The sequence below is a fragment of the Pituophis catenifer genome, unplaced genomic scaffold (assembly GCF_029215685.1).
Source record: "Pituophis catenifer annectens isolate HBS135680 unplaced genomic scaffold, rPitCat1.0.hap2 SCAF_5, whole genome shotgun sequence".
NCBI classification, from domain to species: domain Eukaryota; kingdom Metazoa; phylum Chordata; class Lepidosauria; order Squamata; family Colubridae; genus Pituophis; species Pituophis catenifer.
In genome coordinates, this window is record NW_027256885.1 from 106,472,440 (window position 1) to 106,490,642 (window position 18,203).

Sequence of the window (18,203 nt, forward strand, 5' to 3'; positions counted from 1 at the left end):
TGAAGGAAGTAGGAGGAGAAAGAGGAAGGAAGAGAAGGGGAGGAGAAGAAGAAAAGTTGGAGTAAAAGTAAATGGTAAAAGAGCAGCCCCGAAAAAGTAAAAATTAAAAATGAAAGTTAAAAGAAAAGATGAATGAAAAATGATGGAAATGACTGTACATGTAAATGTGTTTATGAAAAATAAAAATAAGAACTTTATTGATAAAAAAAAAAGAAAGAGCATGTTTCAAACCCCCTAAAAAAGTAGGGTTTTTTATTTTTTTCTATTATTGTTTCATCTTGTTTGTTTTATATAGACATCATTACTACTATTATATTGCATTGGTCCATGGTGACATTGTCAATACCAGTTGAGGCACTTGACCCAGCAACCCCATCACCATAGGGGGCATGCCTGATAGCCATGCAATACCAGCCACGGGTGGGTTTCTTGGTTCAGGATCCTAAGCCTGTAGTTTGGTTTCTTCCTCGAGGTTCCAAAGCCTTGTGTGGGTATCTGTCCGGTTCCCAAGCCGGCAATTGGGCAGTTTATCCTAGGTCCCCAAGCCTAAAGTTGGTATCTTATATGGTTCCCAAGCCGAAGTCCGTACTATTCGTATGAACTGCCAAATTCCAACGATTGCTTATTTATTATTGAATTTACGTGCCACGTTATTTAGCGTTGCTTCTGTGAATTGATACTGTTGACCTGATGATGTGAAGGAGCTGGAAGCACTCAAATAAGATGTGGTTCTGGAACCCAACAAACATCTTGGCTTTCAGGCCAATAAAATGAATGGGCAGGGCCTCGCGGATGTTGAACAGATCTGTCGGCGTCAGTATTTGGTCGGTTGATGGTCGCTGGAGGCTGGCTCGAGTAGCCAAACGTTTTGTCGTGCCGCCAACTCCATCGCATGGTGATTTGCTGACAGATCTGTTCAACTTTTGCGACAGAAACATTCACGGAATTAAATATATATACGTTCCGAGGAAGAAATTGAAGAAAGCAGGATGCTGCAAAAAGAAAGATGGAAAGTTAGCAGCACAATAGCTGGCACAAGAGATCATCACCAGTTTGTGCCGGTTGATTCAAATTCGATTTCTGTCAGCAAAGTTTCAAATGACACGATTAACTTTGTGGCCAAAATGTCCAATACCATTGATCCAAATTTAAAATTGGCTGACATATTTCCCGGCTGTTATGTTGCCTGCATTTATGACAAAAAATGGTGGGTAGGCAACGTCGTGGAAATTTCGATCAAACAAATGATGCTTTGGTAACATTTATGCATCCGCGAGGCCCTGCTTATTCATTTTATTGGCCTGAAAGACAAGATGTTTGTTGGGTTCCAGAACCACATCTTATTTGCGTGCTTCCAGCGCCTTCAGGTACATCATCAGGTCGACAGTATCAATTCCCAGAAGTGATGCTAAAGAACGAGTCATACTGTAGAAGGCTGCAGTATGGGGTCACACATATGACTATATCTCCGCAAGTATTGCATCGGCACACATAGCACTTTACCAATGTTCATTGGGGACATGTGTGCATGTTCACACCAAATTTTATCGAAATCTGTGATGGTCGAGCAGGGAACCCCAGACCACTTGACATGAAATGACCCAGATTGTCAAGAAACATTTTTCCCAGCTGGTTCAGAGAATGCTGATAATCCTAATCTCAAAAATTTGTATCAAGAGCAAGAGACAGATGGGTCTCTATATCAATCTATTCAAATTATGCATGCCTAATCCTAAAATAATAGTACTTTAAACCCTATTTCTGTAATCCCTGAGTCACCATGTGGCAGCACCTAGCCAAACTTAGCTGACTTGGAAAAACTAGACCAAAGGGCTCTGTTTAGTGCTGGGAACTCCTCAGTACTCACACCCAATTTGGAGGCTTTACCTTAAAATACTTGGAGGGAGGGAAGGTGATAAATTCAGTCAACAAAGGATGTTTCACTGAGAATTTTTACTTCACAGAACAGGCCCTATATTTGCTTCCTTCCTTCACTGGTGATAGGAACACCTGAATAAGAACATCCCTACATTACTTGGTTGCGTCATAAATTCCAGTCCTCCTTTTTCAGCCACTTCATGGTTTAGAATAGGCCTGTCAAACTGGCAGCCCGCGGGCCAGTTATGTCACGCACATGCCACGCCCACCCCAGCTCTGCAAAGGCAAAAAACCTCACGATACATCACAATCTGACCCGTGACATGATTGAGTTTGACACCTGTGGTTTAGAAGATGTGCTGCAATCAAATAAAAGCAGGATCCTCTATTGTTTAAGGGTTAATTTCTCTACATGGTGAGGAAGAACCTAACCCTGGGTACCACTTCTGACTTAGTTAGATGTGAGACTGGGTGGAGGCAGTCCCATCTAAAACAGTCCTTTAAGAGCTCAGTGGTGGCTCATGGGAATAACTGGTGTTAATAAGTATGTGCATCCACCAAAACATTTGCTTAAGAAAATATTCTCATTAGTTTTTTTTTTAAATTTGATTTATATGCCGCCCTTCTCCGGAGACTCAGGGCGGCTTACAATGCATTAAGCAATAGCCTTCATACTTTTGTATATTTATACAAAGTCAGCTTATTGCCCCCACAAACTGGGTCCTCAATTTACCCACCTTAGAAAGGATGGAAGGCTGAGTTGACCTTGAGCCTGGGGAGAATTGAACTCGCAGTAATTGCAGGCAGCTGGATGTTAAATGCTGCCTTAGGAGGCATTAGCCTCCTACGCCACTTTCCTTGTTAGAATGGAATGGAATGAATTTTTCCATTCTTTGTTAGCATATTAGGGGATAGAAAAGAGCTGTATAAAAATTGGGAGAAATATTTGTAGGTGCAAAATGTAGAACAACACTGCATGCTGCCACATTTTAGCACTAACACTTAGACTAATATACTGCTCCATAGTGCTTTACAGCACTCTGAGTGGTTTACAATGTCAGCATATTGCCCCCAACAATCTGGGTCCTCATTTTACTGATCTCGGAAGATGGAAGGCTGAATCAACCTTGAGCCAGTCAAACTCCTGGCTGTGGTCAGAGTTAGCCTGCAATACTGCATTCTAACCACTGAGCCACCACATTTTAACTGACCTAAAGACTTGGTGGCTGCATTTGTGTAACCTGCTAAGCATGGTCAGTTTTATTTTTAGTTAATTCTCTTGAGGCTTATTGGTGCTATGCAAACCCAGTCCATTTGGTTTATTCATATGTAATGTGTATGTCAAATTCAGAAAATGGGTTAAATCAATGACCAGGTTAAGATTGCAAAAGCATCCACTGGGCTGCAAGTGAGTATCATTTACTGATCCAAAAGGGTTTTTTTCCTTTCAGATACATTGGTGGTGGACATCTTTAAATATATGTAGTCAACAGCCAGATACCACATATTGTGCCTCTTCTTTCAAAAGTATAAAGCAGTGTTTCTCAACCCTGGTAATTTTAAGGTATCTGGACTTTAATTCCCAGAATCCCCCATAGGGCAAGGTGGCTGGGGGATTCTGGGAGTTGAAGTCCAGTCATCTTAAAGGTACCAAGGTTGAGAAACACTTGCATAGAGATTTGTAGGATTTAAGATTTCTGGCAAAAGTATAAAAAATCAGAGATGATCTACCTGAATGGGTCCTACTGACATGAGCAGGTTTTTCAGCTGAATATCCGTGGTGGATGAAGAAAGCCCTTCCACTGACACGATGCAGGGCTGAGGTTTGCACTCTACCACACGCAGATTTGGTTTACTTGGCATCAAGCGGCCTCGACCCATCTGGCCTGTGATCCCCCTGCTTCTCCCATGCAGAATACCCTGGTGAGGAAAAAAGTATTTGATTTCATGCTTCTGCTTACAGAATATGACAGATTAACACAAAAGTTATATATTCTCTTAGAAGGGTTGGAGGGCAAATTGCTAAAGTTCCACTAGTAAACACAGCTATTGGCCTTGCAGTCACATTTCTCTTAGATTCACTCTCATTTATATTACGAACTAGGCAGCCCATGACCCACTGAGTCATCATTTCAGAGATATTTCCTTAGCCAAACAGAGAAACAGAATGACCACATGAGGGCAAAAAAGCAGTGGGAGCAACTTCTGACTTCCTGCTAGCTTCCTCATTGAGTTTCCTTGTAGGAAGCTGGCAGGGAACATTAGAAATGATGTTGATGTGACCGTGGCTAACTGTGGCAGCACTCAAACGGCCACAAATTTCAATCCCACTGGAGACATTTATTTATTGGTTCCATTTATATGCTGCCCTTCTCCGGAGACTCAGGGCGGCTTACAATGCATTAAGCAATAGCCTTCATACTTTTGTATATACCTGCTTAGTAGGGCTTTCGCCCCCCCCCCCCAAGTGGTGTTCTTTTTTATACAAAGTCAGCTTATTGCCCCCACAATCCGGGTCCTCATTTTACCTACCTCGGAAGGATGGAAGGCTGAGTCAACCTTGACATGGGTCCCAGATTTGTGGTGCTTTCTGTAAATTAGCCCTTTTGAGGTACGTTGATTTACAAATTGTTGCCCTATGACAGTGGTGAAATGTAAAATTTGTTACTACCGGTTCTGTGGGCGTGGCTTGGGGAGGTAATATGACTGAGTGGGCGTGGCCAACTTTTTTTTTTTACTTTTAAAACCATTTTTTCTACAACCTCTTCGGCTGAAGAGGTTGTAAAAAAATGCTTTTAAAGCCTCTGACGATCCCAGCTGACTTGCCTGATTGGCAGAGGCTTTTTTTCCTTTTAAAAACATTTTTTCTATAACCTCTTCGGCTGAAGAGGTTGTAGAAAAAATGCTTTTAAAAGCCTCTGATGATCCCAGCGGAGCCACGCGATCATCAGAGGCTTTTTTTTTACTTTTAAAAGCATTTTTTCGGCCAAAGAGGTTGTAGAAAAAATGCTTTTAAAAATAAAAAAAAGCCTCTGATGATTGCGTGGCTCAGCTGGGCAATGGAGGGGGAGGGATTTTTGCTACCGGTTCTCCGAACCACCCGCCTCCATCGCTACCGGATCAGGCGATCCGGTCCGAACTGGGAGCATTTCACCCCTGCCCTACAATGAACTGTTTCGTCCAATTGAAGTTTACAATCAGACAAGACAGTTTTAATAGTACACAGATAGGAAACAGCACAGCAGCATAGCATTACTGATTTATATACTGCCCAATAGCACTTTACAGCACTCTCTGGGTGGTTTACAATGTCAGCATTATTTGCATATTTCCTCCAACCATCTGGGTTCTCATTTTGCCAACCTTGGAAGGATGGAAGGCTGAGTCAACCTTGTGCCAGTCAGGATCAAACTCCAGGCTGTCGGTAGAGTTTGCCTGCAATACTGCACTTAACCACTGTGTCACCAGGCTCCAATGATTTCCAAAATCATAGGAAAACTCCAATGTAACAAAAAGTTCCATCCTTAGGAGAAAACACTCCCAAATCACCAAGGATTGCCAAAGCAACATCCCTTTCCTTCATGAAAACTTTTATTTCCAACAGTGTCCTCAACTCAAGTTAACCCTTCCCACTTTACAGCTGTTCCATAAGACAAGTCCCAACAACTCTGATATATGTTATGGTAATAAAGAACTATAGATTGCAAAATGTAGGCCCCCAAGCTTTTTTATAATACCACATGAAAATGCACAGTTGCAAAGATCTTACAAAAGGGTTTTACATCAACAGTCCCCAATACAGTTACTTCCAGTTAGAATACATTTCCCATCAATTCTGATTGATGCTTCTCAAGATGTTAAAAATTGGAACCTAACTTATCTGGGAGTATAAGATACGGAAATGCTGAGAACCACGTTACACATAGGAATGTTTCAATCATCCAAAACTTTATCTGAAGTCAAAACAACTCACTAATCTATACCACTGAGACAAATTCTTTTTCTCCTACCTTACCTGCTAATGTAGGTAATAAATTCAGTGTCTCAATAACCCTGAAAATTTATTTCTTCAAGCAACTAATGAAGATATCAGTACAAACCAGAATCAGTACCTTTTTCACTTGATGTATCCCTGGGATATTTTTTAGTCCTTGAGGAAACATAGACTGAATCTGTGATAGATGGTGCTGATGAGGCTGATGCGGTTGCTGCACTGTCCCCTTTGTCAGTGTGACCTTCCGCATTGGCTGATGTCTCTGCTCTGATGGCTGCGAAAGCCGGTGAGGTGGTCCTTCCAAATGAGAAAAGTCAACATTCTCACCACCCTGTAGGAAAGTCAAAAACATTCTGTTCAAGTTTTTTTTTAAAAAACTACTACATATTTTTGGCAACAGCTACTGTAGAACAGAACTTGGCTATCAGATTCAGAAGCATTAAGACCATGCTTTATTCAGAAGAGAATATGCATGGCTTCCTAAAGTTGGGAGGGGGTTAGGAAGAGAAGGCACTTAGCAGAACTTTCTTCCTGTATGATTATTTCTTGGAGTTATAAGACACAAGTTGTACAGTTTTCAACAGACATATATGTGAATCAAATGCTAGTACAACTTTCTGCAATTTCGAGCACTGTAGTTCTGAGGCTCTCAACTCAAGAATTTTCAGTCAGTTTGACTACTTATGTAACAAAACACTGAGGACTTCTTGCTTTCCATGTCCTGCTTATGGCATGAAAATACCTCATACTGGTGACTGTCAACATTTGAAGATATACACAAAATGGAAAATGTGTTTTGATTCAAGCATGGATTTTTATTTTATTTTTTATTTATAAAATTTATTGACCACCCATTTTACCACAGGGTAAGATGGTCAAACACATTGTCATGCCCCCCTCGGAGTCTGAATCTGCGGGGGAAGATGAGCTGGAACAAGAGTCCACAGAGATCGAGGGGGCGGCTCCATTGGCCTTGGAGGAAACTAGGGAAGGGCAGAGTCAGTCCGGGCAAGGCTTTTCAGGATTAGAAAGGCTTGCAGACAGGGAGGAGCAGGAAAGACAGAGCTCAGGCGAAGAGCAAGGACCACCCCCTCCTGATCCTAGAGCACGCAGAGAAGAGAGAAGGCAAGAACAACGCAGACTGAGCCGGCTATGAGGGAGGAGAGTGCCCCACCCCCCTTCACAAGGCACACCTGGGGATTGAGATGTAAGGAGGTGCCAGTGGGAGGGGCATTTGTCGGGAACAAGCGTTGAATCTGTGGAGCCTCATGTGCACTTGCCGATGCCTGGAGATTACTGTGCTCTGTTTTGTGGGGCTTGCCTGCTTCGCTGAACTTCTTGCTCTGGTTACTGTTTGGCTAACCTGGCTTACTGGACTACTCACAGCCAGAGGCTGCTGAAGGTGCATGTGAGAGCTTTGCTCCAGGACTTGTAGTAAACATGGGGACGTTTGGGGGCAAAGTTGGAGCAATAAAGGGGAGTTAGACCTGTTCTCTGGCTGTGTTGCTTTTGTGCCACGCCCTGGGTCATCACACACATTCTGGCTTAAAAGGTCATCCAGACTTTTCCAGGGAGTAAAAATCTGTCCAAACCAAACCCAGATAGTTTATGGATTATATTGCCTTAGTTTCCCTGTCAGATGGCTCCTTCATCTGACAGGGGAACTAGAGGAAGGTTGATAAACCTGTTCCTCTCTCTTCTCCATCCCTGCACGACCTCTTTATCAGCCTGCCCATCAATATTTCCAGCATCTTCCTTTCACTTATCCACCGCTGCACTTGAATTCAAGAAAGGTATACCTACCTAAGCCCTCAATTTTAATTACTTCTCAGCACATGCTCACCTCCTTTCAGGCGCAAGGAACCAGAACCTACACAAGGAGCTGATCAGAGTAGTATGTTTATTGCTACTTGCCTATTGACAGGAATCTTGCCAGATTAATGCACTCACTATAGAACTAATAAAGTTTTAGGGAGGATCTCCTTTTACCCACTTCCACCCCATCATCGATTCAAGGCTAGCCAGCCTTTTCACTCCTCCTCTCAATTTAGCTCCAGATTCCACCACACCACCTTCCCATCTTCATTTCTGTCTGGTCCACATGTCCCTCTCCCCTGTCTTACCTTGCCTAGCCGTCCCATGTTTTAGCCATTGCCTCTCACCCTGTAACATTTTTGCTAGCACACAAGCATTCACAATCTGTGCCCAGATAAGCTCTTAATGACTTCAGTATGGACATGAACCATCCAATACTTGCTGATCATAATATTTTGCACATCCCTAATGGAAATGCAAGGATGCTGGATTAAGATGAGTTAGGATTTTGGTCTGATCCAGTCAGGCTGCTGTCTTTATGGAGCAGTTGTCCTAAAGGTGTTTTTTCAAGAGGCAACTGGACTTTCTGGTTTTTCTTTGAAGACGTTTCACTTCTCATCCAAGAAGCTTCTTCAGCTCTGACTGGATGGTGGGGAATGGAAGGATTTATACTCCTTGCAGACAGCTGGTCATTTGCATTCTTTTAGGGAGCTGTTAAGGCCACCTGGAGGTTTATCTGTGTCATCAGGGTCACCTGAGTGGTGCAAATGAATGTGGAGCCTTCTTGGAACTGTTGAAAGGACTGTGTTGTAGACTGGAGATGATGTTGTATCCCTCTGCCCCTGTTGAGAGAGGGCTGTTCAATTTTGACATAGATGGCCTCTTTGACCCCTTTCAAACCAGCAGTCCTCTCTGTCCAAAATGTGGACTTTGCTGTCTTTACTGTCAAAAGAGTGGCCTTTGTCTTTTTTTTTTTTTATTATAAACCTTTATTAACATTTAAAATACAAAAAAAAAGTTAAAATATATCTATAACAAAAATACATCCATAATAATTATACAATTCAACGTCATTCTGACAGTACGTAATTCTTAACTTTGTTCATCTATTCCCGCATATTCCTACTTAATCGACATATTTAAACACATTTTGTTTAAACACATATACAATTAGATTGGTCTATAATTCTTGATTTGTTTATTATTTGTGCCTTCTTTAGGGATCAAGGTAATATATGCCTCCTTCCATGATTCTGGTGACTTTGCTTCCCTCAGGGCTTCATTACATACTTCCAATAATAATAATTCTATCGAGTCTCCTAAGTGTTTATAAATTTCCCCTGGCAACCCATCTGGTCCTGGGGCTTTATTACTTTTTTGTTTCCAAATTGCTTCTTTAATTTCTAATAATGTTATCTCCTTATTCAATGTTTCCCTTTCTTCTTCCATCAATGAAAACCCAGTCCCTTCCTTCAAATAATCACTTATTTTTCCTTGTTCTGTCTCTTCCTGTCTATAAAGCATCTCAAAGAATTCTTGTGTGATTTCTTTTTTCTTCTCCATATTACTTTCCACAATTCCATTTTCATCCTGTAGTTGGTGTATTATTCTTTTTTCTCTCTCCTTTTTTAATTGATAAGACAGCCACCTCCCTGGCTTGTTTGCATGTTCAAAGTAATTTTGTTTTGCAAATTTTAAGTTTCTTGCCAATTCTTTTTGGTCCAAAATATTCAATTTATGCTTCACTAGGGCCATTTTATGTTTAATTTGTTCATCCCCCGGATCTGTTTGTAGTTGATTTTCTAATTTTTTAATTTCCTCAGACAAAATGTTATGTTCTCTCCACTTATCTTTATTTCTTTTTGCAATATATGCTATTGTAATCCCCCTTAAATATGCTTCCATAGTGTCCCAGAGATTTTGTAATGAGGTATGGTGTTTTTTGTTGTCTCTAAAAAATAATTCCAATTCTTTTAGAATCTTTTGAATATATTCTTTTTCTTTTAAAATTTGTGGATTCAATGTCCATGTGCCTTTCTTTCTTTTTTGCCCTTTCCATATTATTTTGAGAGGATTATGATCGGCTCAGGTGTTTGGCATAATCTCTACAGTTTCAATATCTTTAACTAGATCTCCATATATTCAGGCCATACCGATTCTCGACCAGGATCTATGGGGGTTGGAATAGAAAGTAAATTTTGTTTCTTCTGGGTTACAAAATCTCCAGATGTCTAATAGATTTAATTCTTCTGCCATTTCAAAAAAAAACTTTGGGTAAGTTGTTCCTTTTTATTTTTGTTTTTTGGTTATTTGCATAATCTTTTTTAATGTCCACTATTGCATTATAATCACCAATCAAACAAACATTGTCATTCCCTATCTTTATTATCTTATCATACACATTTTTATAAAATGGGCGTTGGTCTTACCTGATACGCCCTTTCTCTGACAGGCGGGCACGGCAGTCAGGCATGGGAGGCGACCCTTGTCTGTTTCAATAGGACCGAGTCTGCCAATCAAATAAGTCCTGCCTCTTCCTGTGACTCTCCAGTTTAGAGACGAGGATGCTGGCAGACTGACGTGTCTACAAATAGGAAGAAGAAATTGAGAGATCCCAAGCCCGCCCCCCTATTTGTGAACCGGGGACGGCCCAGTACAGGGAGGGGCTGACTGCCGTGCCTGCCTGTCAGAGAAAGGGCATATCAGGTAAAACCAACGCCCATTCTCCAAACGGCGGGAACGGCAGTCAGGCACGGGACATACCAAAGTCCATATACCTATAGGGAGGGAGAAGGCCAGCCCCGTGAGTTATCCTGTGCGCAGACCTTCTGGAGTACTCTTCTGCCAAATGAGGCATCCGCTGAAGCGTAGGCATCCAACTGGTAATGCCAGATGAAAGGAGTCGGCGAAGTCCAAGTGGCAGCACGGCATACCTCTTCCAGGGAGGCTTGAGTAGACCAGGCCGCCGAGGTGGCCGCACTCCTGGTGGAGTGGGCTGTGATGTTACGAGGCACTGGCAAGGTCTGGGACTTGTATGCCAAGGAAATAGTTGCTCTGAGCCAATGGCCCAGGACGGTGGAAGAAACCTTGGAGCCCATAGAAGAAGGCTGGAAGGATATAAAGAGCGCTTCAGTGCGCTGGAAAGTGGAAGTTCGGGCAATATAGATTTTGAGTGCTCTCCGAATGTCCAGCGTGTGCCAGGCTTTTTCCAGCCGATGACGAGGGGAAGGACAAAAGTTGGGAAGCACGAGTTCTTGAGACCGGTGGAAGGTAGAGTTAACTTTAGGGAAGAACGCTGGATCCAACCGGAGAACCACCCTATCACTGTGAATAATGCAGAGGTCCTGGCGGGTGGAAAGGGCCGCCAATTCGGAGATCCTGTGGGCAGACGTAATGGCAATGAGAAAGGCCATTTTGAAGGATAGGAACTTTAAGGAGACATCCCGCAGGGGCTCGAAGGGAGACTTGGTGAGAGCTGAAAGGACCTTGGGAAGGTCCCATGTGGGAAATTGATGGGCAACCAGAGGGCAAAGGTTGGAAGCGCCCCTCAGAAAATTCCGAATGAGCAGATGTTTAGAAATGGTGTCTGAGGATCCACAGGTGAGAATGGAAGAGATAGCGGCCACATGTCGTCGGAGAGTGTTGGGAGCCAGGCCAGACTTGAAGCCATCCTGTAGGAAGTCCAAGATGTTTAGAATGGAAACCGAAGTAGGGATAATATTTTGATGTCTGCACCAACTAGAGAAGGATTGCCACGTGGCATTGTAAATGCGATCGGTCGATGACCTGCGAGAGGCCTGGATAGTGGTGATGACCTCCGGTGAGACGAGAGCTTTAGTCAGGAGGAACTGCTTAATCTCCAGGTGGTTAGTCGGAACCACCGTAGTTCGGGATATACCAGAGAGCCCTGCCGTAGCGAGATTCTGTCGTCTGGCAGCCTCCAATGTGGTTCCACCGACAGGGACACCAGATCCGCGAACCACGGATGGCGAGGCCAGTAAGGGGCCAGAAGGAGGAGCTCCACTTTCTCCTGAAGCATCTTTCTGATGACCCTGGATATCAGGGGAAGTGGGGGAAAGGCATAAAGAAGAAGCCCAGGAGGCCACGGGCTGTGTAAGGCATCCACGGCTTCTGCTCCCGGAGTTGGAAATCAGGTGAAGAACCTTGGAAGCTGATGATTGGCCCAGGATGCAAATAGGTCCACTGCTGGGATGCTGAAGCGAGACGACAGTTCCTGGAACAGAGGAGGGTGAAGGCTTCACTCCGCCTGATCGATCGGGGAGTGACTGAGGGCGTCTGCCTGGACATTCGCTGTCCCTGATATATGGGCTGCTTGAAGGGATGCCAGATGAGCTTCCGCCCACAGGCCCAGGCAAAGAGCCTCCTGCATGAGGGCTCTGGAGCAGGTCCCCCCCGCCTGTTCACATGGGCCTTGGCCGAGACGTTGTCCGTCAGGAAGAGAACATCCTGACCCCGGAGATGACAGGCGAAGCTCTGAAGAGCCAGATAAATGGCCCTGAGTTCTAAACGTTGATGTTGAGGTTTCGCTCTTGTTGAGACCATTGGCCCTGGGCTATGTGAGGACCTAGATGAGTGCCCCAGCCGAATAGGCTGGCATCTGTTGTGATGATTAGCTGGTGAGGTTCCTGGAACATGCAGCCTTTTGTCACTGCATCGGACGTCCACCAATCCAGAGATCGGAGGACCACCGGAGGGAGGGGAATCCGGGACACCGAGGTGCTCCTGTGAGCCTGTTGGAAAGGGAGGAGAAGCCACTGAAGCTCTCGGCTGTGAAGACGAGACCAAGGTATGATTCCAAAGGAAGACACCATCTTTCCAAGCAAGCGAGAGAGACCCAGAAGGGAAGTTGAGCGTTGGGCCTGAAACCGCCCCGCGAGCTCGGAAATGCTGGACTGGCGCTCCTGTGTCAGGTAAACCTTTGAACTAATTGTGTCAATAATGGCCCCCAGGTGCTGAATGTGAGTGGAGGGCAGTAAATGACTCTTGGCCCGATTAACTAAAAAACCATGAACTTGCAAGATCTGGAGAGCGCAAGTAAGATCACTCAGGGCTCGGGCTTCTGATTGGGAGAGGATGAGAATATCATCCAAATAAAACAGGGAGAGAGACCTGATATGACCAATAAGGGCTGCCATAATTTTCGTAAACACCCTTGGTGCCAAAGAAAGGCCAAAGGGAAGGGCTCTATATTAATAATGGTTACCCTGGTAACAAAACCAGAGGAATTTGCGATGTTCAGGGCAAATGGGGACATGAAGATAAACTTCAGTCAAGTCAATGGACGACAAGAAATCACCTTGGCAAATACAAAGTAAAATAGTGTGGAGGGACTGCATCTTGAAGCAGCGATAGAGTATATGCCGGTTCAGGGATTTAAGGTCAAGGATGGCCCTCCAACCTCCCGAGGACTTTGGGACTAAAAATAAATGGGAGTAAAATCCTTGCCCCTGCTCAGCCCGGGACACCGTCTGTATGGCTCTGATATTTAAAAGATGTTGAATAGCCAATTCAATCTGAGCCTGCTTGGCCCTATTATGAGAAATGGGACAATGGAGGAACAGTTGGGGGGGGGACAAGAGATGAATTCGAGGGATAAACCAAAATGAATGGTGTGCTTGACCCAGGAATCAGAAATAGAGGAGTCCCACTGCTCGGCGAAAAGCGCCAGTCGACCCCCAATTAAGGAGTCAGGGGGGAACTAACGGGATCTACGGAAGGGACGGCCTTTGCCACCCCTGAAGGACCTGCGAGATTGGAATCGGGACCCCTGTCTAACTTGGGAATCTTGCTGCTGTCCACCTCTGGACTGAAAGGATCGTTGGGGTCTGTGTTGATAGAAGGCACTGTCGGAACGAAAGGAATGGGAGCGAAAGGAGCTCTGCTGCCGGGAGTCTGAGCAACGTAATAGAGAAGGCAAAATCTTGTGGTGGTCCTTTGTTTCGATGAGAAGAGGTTCCAATGAGGACCCAAATAGCTTGTCACCAGAAAACGTCGAAGAAGCCAAGCACCATTTGTTTCTGGCATCAGCTTGCCACTGCCTCAGCCATAAGAGGCGGTGCGAAGTGACGGATGTACCAATGGCCTTGGCGGAAAACCTGGCTGCATTAAGAGTAGCATCCGCTGAAAATTCCACTGCAGCTAGAATTTTGTTGATGTCTTGGTGAGATCTTACATCCGAAGATGGGATTCTCTCCTGTAATTGGCGAAGCCAGAGGATTAAAGCTCGATTGAAAAAGGAAGCAGCTGAAGAAGCTTGGACTGACCAGGCTGAAGCTTGGTGGCCTTTAATCAGAGTAAGTTCTGCTTTCTTATCCTCTGGGCGGAGAGACTCGTCGGGAGGACCTGTGATGGGAGAAGACGAAGCTAGGGCAACAACTGGAGCATCTAGAGAAGGAACTTGCAGAAGATTAGCAAAATCAGAAGCCATATTGTAAAATCTTTTGTCCAGGCCGTTAGGGACCGGACCAGAACTAGGGAAAGACCATAGTCTCTGGACCACATCTGAGAACAGTTTAGGAGCGGGTACCACTTCTGTTTGAACCGAAGGCTCTTGAAATAGAGATGTAGTAGGATCATGAGAAGCTGGAACAGCTTCTTTTTGGGATGAAGTGCCCCCAAGGCGTGTAGTATTTTGAGCCTTGAATAACAGATCTAAACATTTGAGGCCTGAAAAGACCTACAAATGAGGGCTGGTCAGGTTCCAAACCTTCGTCTTCAGAAACATCCTGGTCTAGGAGAACCTCGTCTTCCAAACGAGTCCTGACTGACATGATCAGGGGAGGTTGGCCGAGCACGAACTTCCCCAGAGTCGTTAACTGGTTGAGACCGCAATGAGTGACTATGGCGGTCGACATAACTAGAAACTTCTGAAGAAGCTCTTTGTTGGAGTCCTTGGGCAATGCCTTGCCTAATGGATTCAGAAATTAAATCCACTAAAGCGGGGGGAATTACCAGGGAATGATCCTCCCCTTGTCTGGGGCCCATAGTAGAAGCCATGAGGGATTCACCCCGTGTCCCTGGGAGATGACTGGGGAGACGAAGCGGGTGGAGGTTTGTCTGAAGTGACTGAGGGAAACACTGAAGAAACATCTGGAGTATTGATACAGTCCCCCTGGGCAGACTGATCTGGCGACAGGGCCGGTCCAGCCTGGGGTTGTGGTGAAAGGCTGGCCACGGGTGCAAGGGAGGAGAAGAAATGGTTTCCTATACTGGAACCAGTTCCTTAGATGCCTCTTTTTCAGCCTTCTGAAAGGCTCATTCCATCGCCCTGTGCCTCCTGTCCTCATCTTTAGACAAGGAAGAGGTCTTAGAGGTTTTAGAATGAGAAGCCCTATCTGTAGTCCTAGCAGACTTGGGACGATGATGGTCTCCCGAGGATCCCTCTCCAGGGTTCGAATCGAGGCCCCTCTTTCCCCTGGCGCTTGCCACGCGGGAAGAGTTACTGTTCCTGGCGTCCGCCATTTTGAAAATTAAAGTAATTCCCCACACTAATGAGAAGCCGTGCGTTTGTTAAGGCAATATCTTACTCTCCCTCACTCCCAAACAAGCCTTGCCGTTGTTTCCAACAGCTACTTACTGCACCCGAACGAGTTAGATTGCAGTCTTGAATCTGCTAGAGAAAGGCGGGCGCTGAGGGAGCGTGGAGTCAAGCCGCTAGCCATCCGGCAAAAAATGCGGCAGAGAAAGGTGCGGAAATAGCCTCGCGCCGAGTGGCTGCCAGGAAAGGCGTCGGGAATCTCTGTGGAGCCTCGGTGAAATCGGCCCGGATCTGCTGGCTAGCGTGGCGGTGCATATTTGTTTTTCTAAGATAGATCTATTTTGGCCTTATAAGGCCTCATCAGTTAGCCACACCCTCATCTCATGTATCCTCCCTGTAAAGGTACAATATTTGTATTGTACAAATATTGTACCTTTACAGGGAGGATACATGAGATGAGGGTGTGGCTAACTGATGAGGCCTTATAAGGCCAAAATAGATCTATCTTAGTCTCCCAATGGGCAGCAAAGGGTCTGCTGGCTGCCAGAAGGAAAAGAAAAAAAAGCCCAGAAACTAGTGAATTGTGATTTCACTGAACTAGGGCTGCATAATATCTTGGCTTATGTAGGTAGAACCTGGCTATATATATGCAAGTCTTGGCGTATGCGGGTCTTTTCCCATGTAAGATTGAGAGCATCTTGGTGACATTTCGACGAGGTCCCACTCGTCATCTTCAGGCTGGTGCCTTTGGCTTCGTGCCTGCGCGAGCAAAGCGTGATCGGAGCTGCCGTCTCTCTATAAATACTGGTGGGGAGGTGTGGGGTGCTGGCTTTGTTGCTGTGAGCGGGGTGGTTCCCTGTGTTGTTACATCTTGATTAGTTGATGGAGTTGATGTTTGCAGATTAGTCGGCTGTTTTGTAACATCCTGTGTGAGTGAGGTCCTTGATGTGTGCCCATTAGTCTTTTGTGTTGTAACGACCTGGGTAATGGTCTGGGTAGTTGATGTAATGTCCTGAGCAGATGGCTGTGATGCCACATCCCGGGCTTTGGTTTGGCTCCGAGTTTATCGTGAGCTTCGATGTCATATCCCTCTTCACCCAAATACCTATTAAAGAAGCCTTGACAAATCCAAAACAAATAGAGAAACACCCCCATAACATGAATAAACGCGACGATACTTCCCGCCTACCGGACATCTGGAAACTAGCCCTAGTCAACAGACGAGTCCCAGCCACAAAGATTAACACCGGACCCAAGATAAGACATGACACCACCACCAATCATCCTCACCAGATTCAAACCCAAACCCAAACCCAAACCCATCCCATAGACGAAGTGCAACCACCATCCAGAGGCCAGACCATGGCGGCATCACCAGCTGCTGCGCCCCCCTCTGATCCCCACACAAAGCAAACTGACACACGCCATGAACACATGGCAAGACATCAAACTTGGAGCCAAACCAAAGCCCGGGATGTGGCATCACAGCCATCTACTCAGTAAGATTGATGCTCTCAATCTTACACGGGAAAAGACCCTGTCAGCCTCCGCCTTTACTGCTTTGGCTGCCATAGTAACGGGAGGGGGGAGAGTTAGGTAGCATGGGGGAGGGAAGCATGCTGGAGGAATCTGGAGGAATCAAAAGCGATAGTTAAGCCACCGGACTGTATCTTTGAAGCTGCTGTCAGGTCAACGGTCGTGGCATTCTTGATTGATGACGCTGCCAGACGTGTGCTTCCACCTGACCCCTGGGAGACCTTTGGATTGGATGATTTACGGTGGACAGTGGGAGGGGATGCTTTCTATATGCAATTTTTGCGCTTATTGCCTTAGATTCTGCTTTCCTTTGGTTGCGTTCACTTCATTTTCTAGTAAAAGTACCTTTCTCTATAAACAATGGAGTTTGGGTCATTCTTTCCTGGACTTTGAAGGAAGCACACCTGACATTAAGCAGAATCTCTTCTCCAGCCATCCCGGATAAACACCAAGGGGGCTGAACCCAAAATATGTCTGACCAAGAGAGTGAAGGAGACCAGATGGGAGCTTCTGGCTCTACTATAATTTCACTTCAAGCGGAGAAGGAAGCTGCGGAATGGATGGAAAAAATTCGGCTGAGAGAGGAGCCAGAGGAAGCTAGATGGTCGAGGGGAGTAGGAAGGTTGCTGGACTTGGGGAGGACCCCCCAAGGAGTAACCAGCTCCAGACCTCGTAAGGGAGAGGCAGTGTGGCTGCAAGAGCAAAAGGAGAGCCTCATGATTGCTCAAGCAATGCAACTCCTCCGCAATGCCGAGGAAAGCCGGAAAAGACGTGAGTCTTATGTATTCCCTGTGGAGGAGGGAGGAGACTACCCCAGGCTGGATCCAGAAGAGACAGCCTGTGGGGGAGAGGAAGAGGAAGCTGGGGAAGTAACATCTCAGGCTTCTGGAGCTCAAGCGAGGGATGCAGCAGCCCAGGGACCCCCAGCCTTGCAAGCCCCACCCCGCAGACGCAAAAAGCCAAAAATTTACCCCCTAACCGGAAAATATGATGGGAATCCGAAGACCTTGGGGCTTTTCTTGACCCAAGTGTGGAACCACATGCAGGACTGGGGGGAGGATTACTTATCAGATGTGGCACGAGTGAGATGCGGCACGAATGTCTTAGAGGGAGTAGCAGCTGAATGGATGGTGGTCCTCTACAATAACTCCCCCTTGCTGAGGAATTACAACCTGTTCATGGGGGCTGGAGATCCGTGGCAAAATACACCCAAGAATTTCACGAACTGGCGCCCTACATGACAGGGTGGTCAGAAGCGGCCCTACTGGAGAGTTTCAAGGACGGACTGAATGAAGACATATACAAAGTCTGTAGAGCACGGGGGGTCCCCGAAGACTTGCAGAGTTGGTATGTAGTAGCTGAGGATGTGGAGATCGAGCTGGCCCGAAGCCGACTCCGAGGGGGCCGTGCAGGGGACCCGTCATCCTCCTTCTACCACAAAGGAGCACCAAAGACGGGCGCGGGGAGAGCGGAATTCAAACC

The 18,203-nt window shown here is 45.7% G+C and overlaps 1 protein-coding gene across 1 annotated transcript in view; it reads right to left on the reverse strand.

The window, feature by feature from the left end:
* Nucleotides 1–926: 926 nt before the first annotated feature.
* RBM33 (RNA binding motif protein 33) overlaps nt 927–18,203 on the reverse strand; it is a 324,419-nt gene continuing 307,142 nt past the window's right edge. The window contains exons 17-19 of the mRNA XM_070944365.1: nt 5,991–6,203; nt 3,610–3,798; nt 927–992 (exon numbers count right to left, since the gene is read on the reverse strand). Of these exons, the coding sequence (XP_070800466.1) occupies nt 939–992; nt 3,610–3,798; nt 5,991–6,203 (456 nt within the window). The 3' untranslated portion in view covers nt 927–938. The remainder of the gene's footprint in view (nt 993–3,609; nt 3,799–5,990; nt 6,204–18,203) is intronic.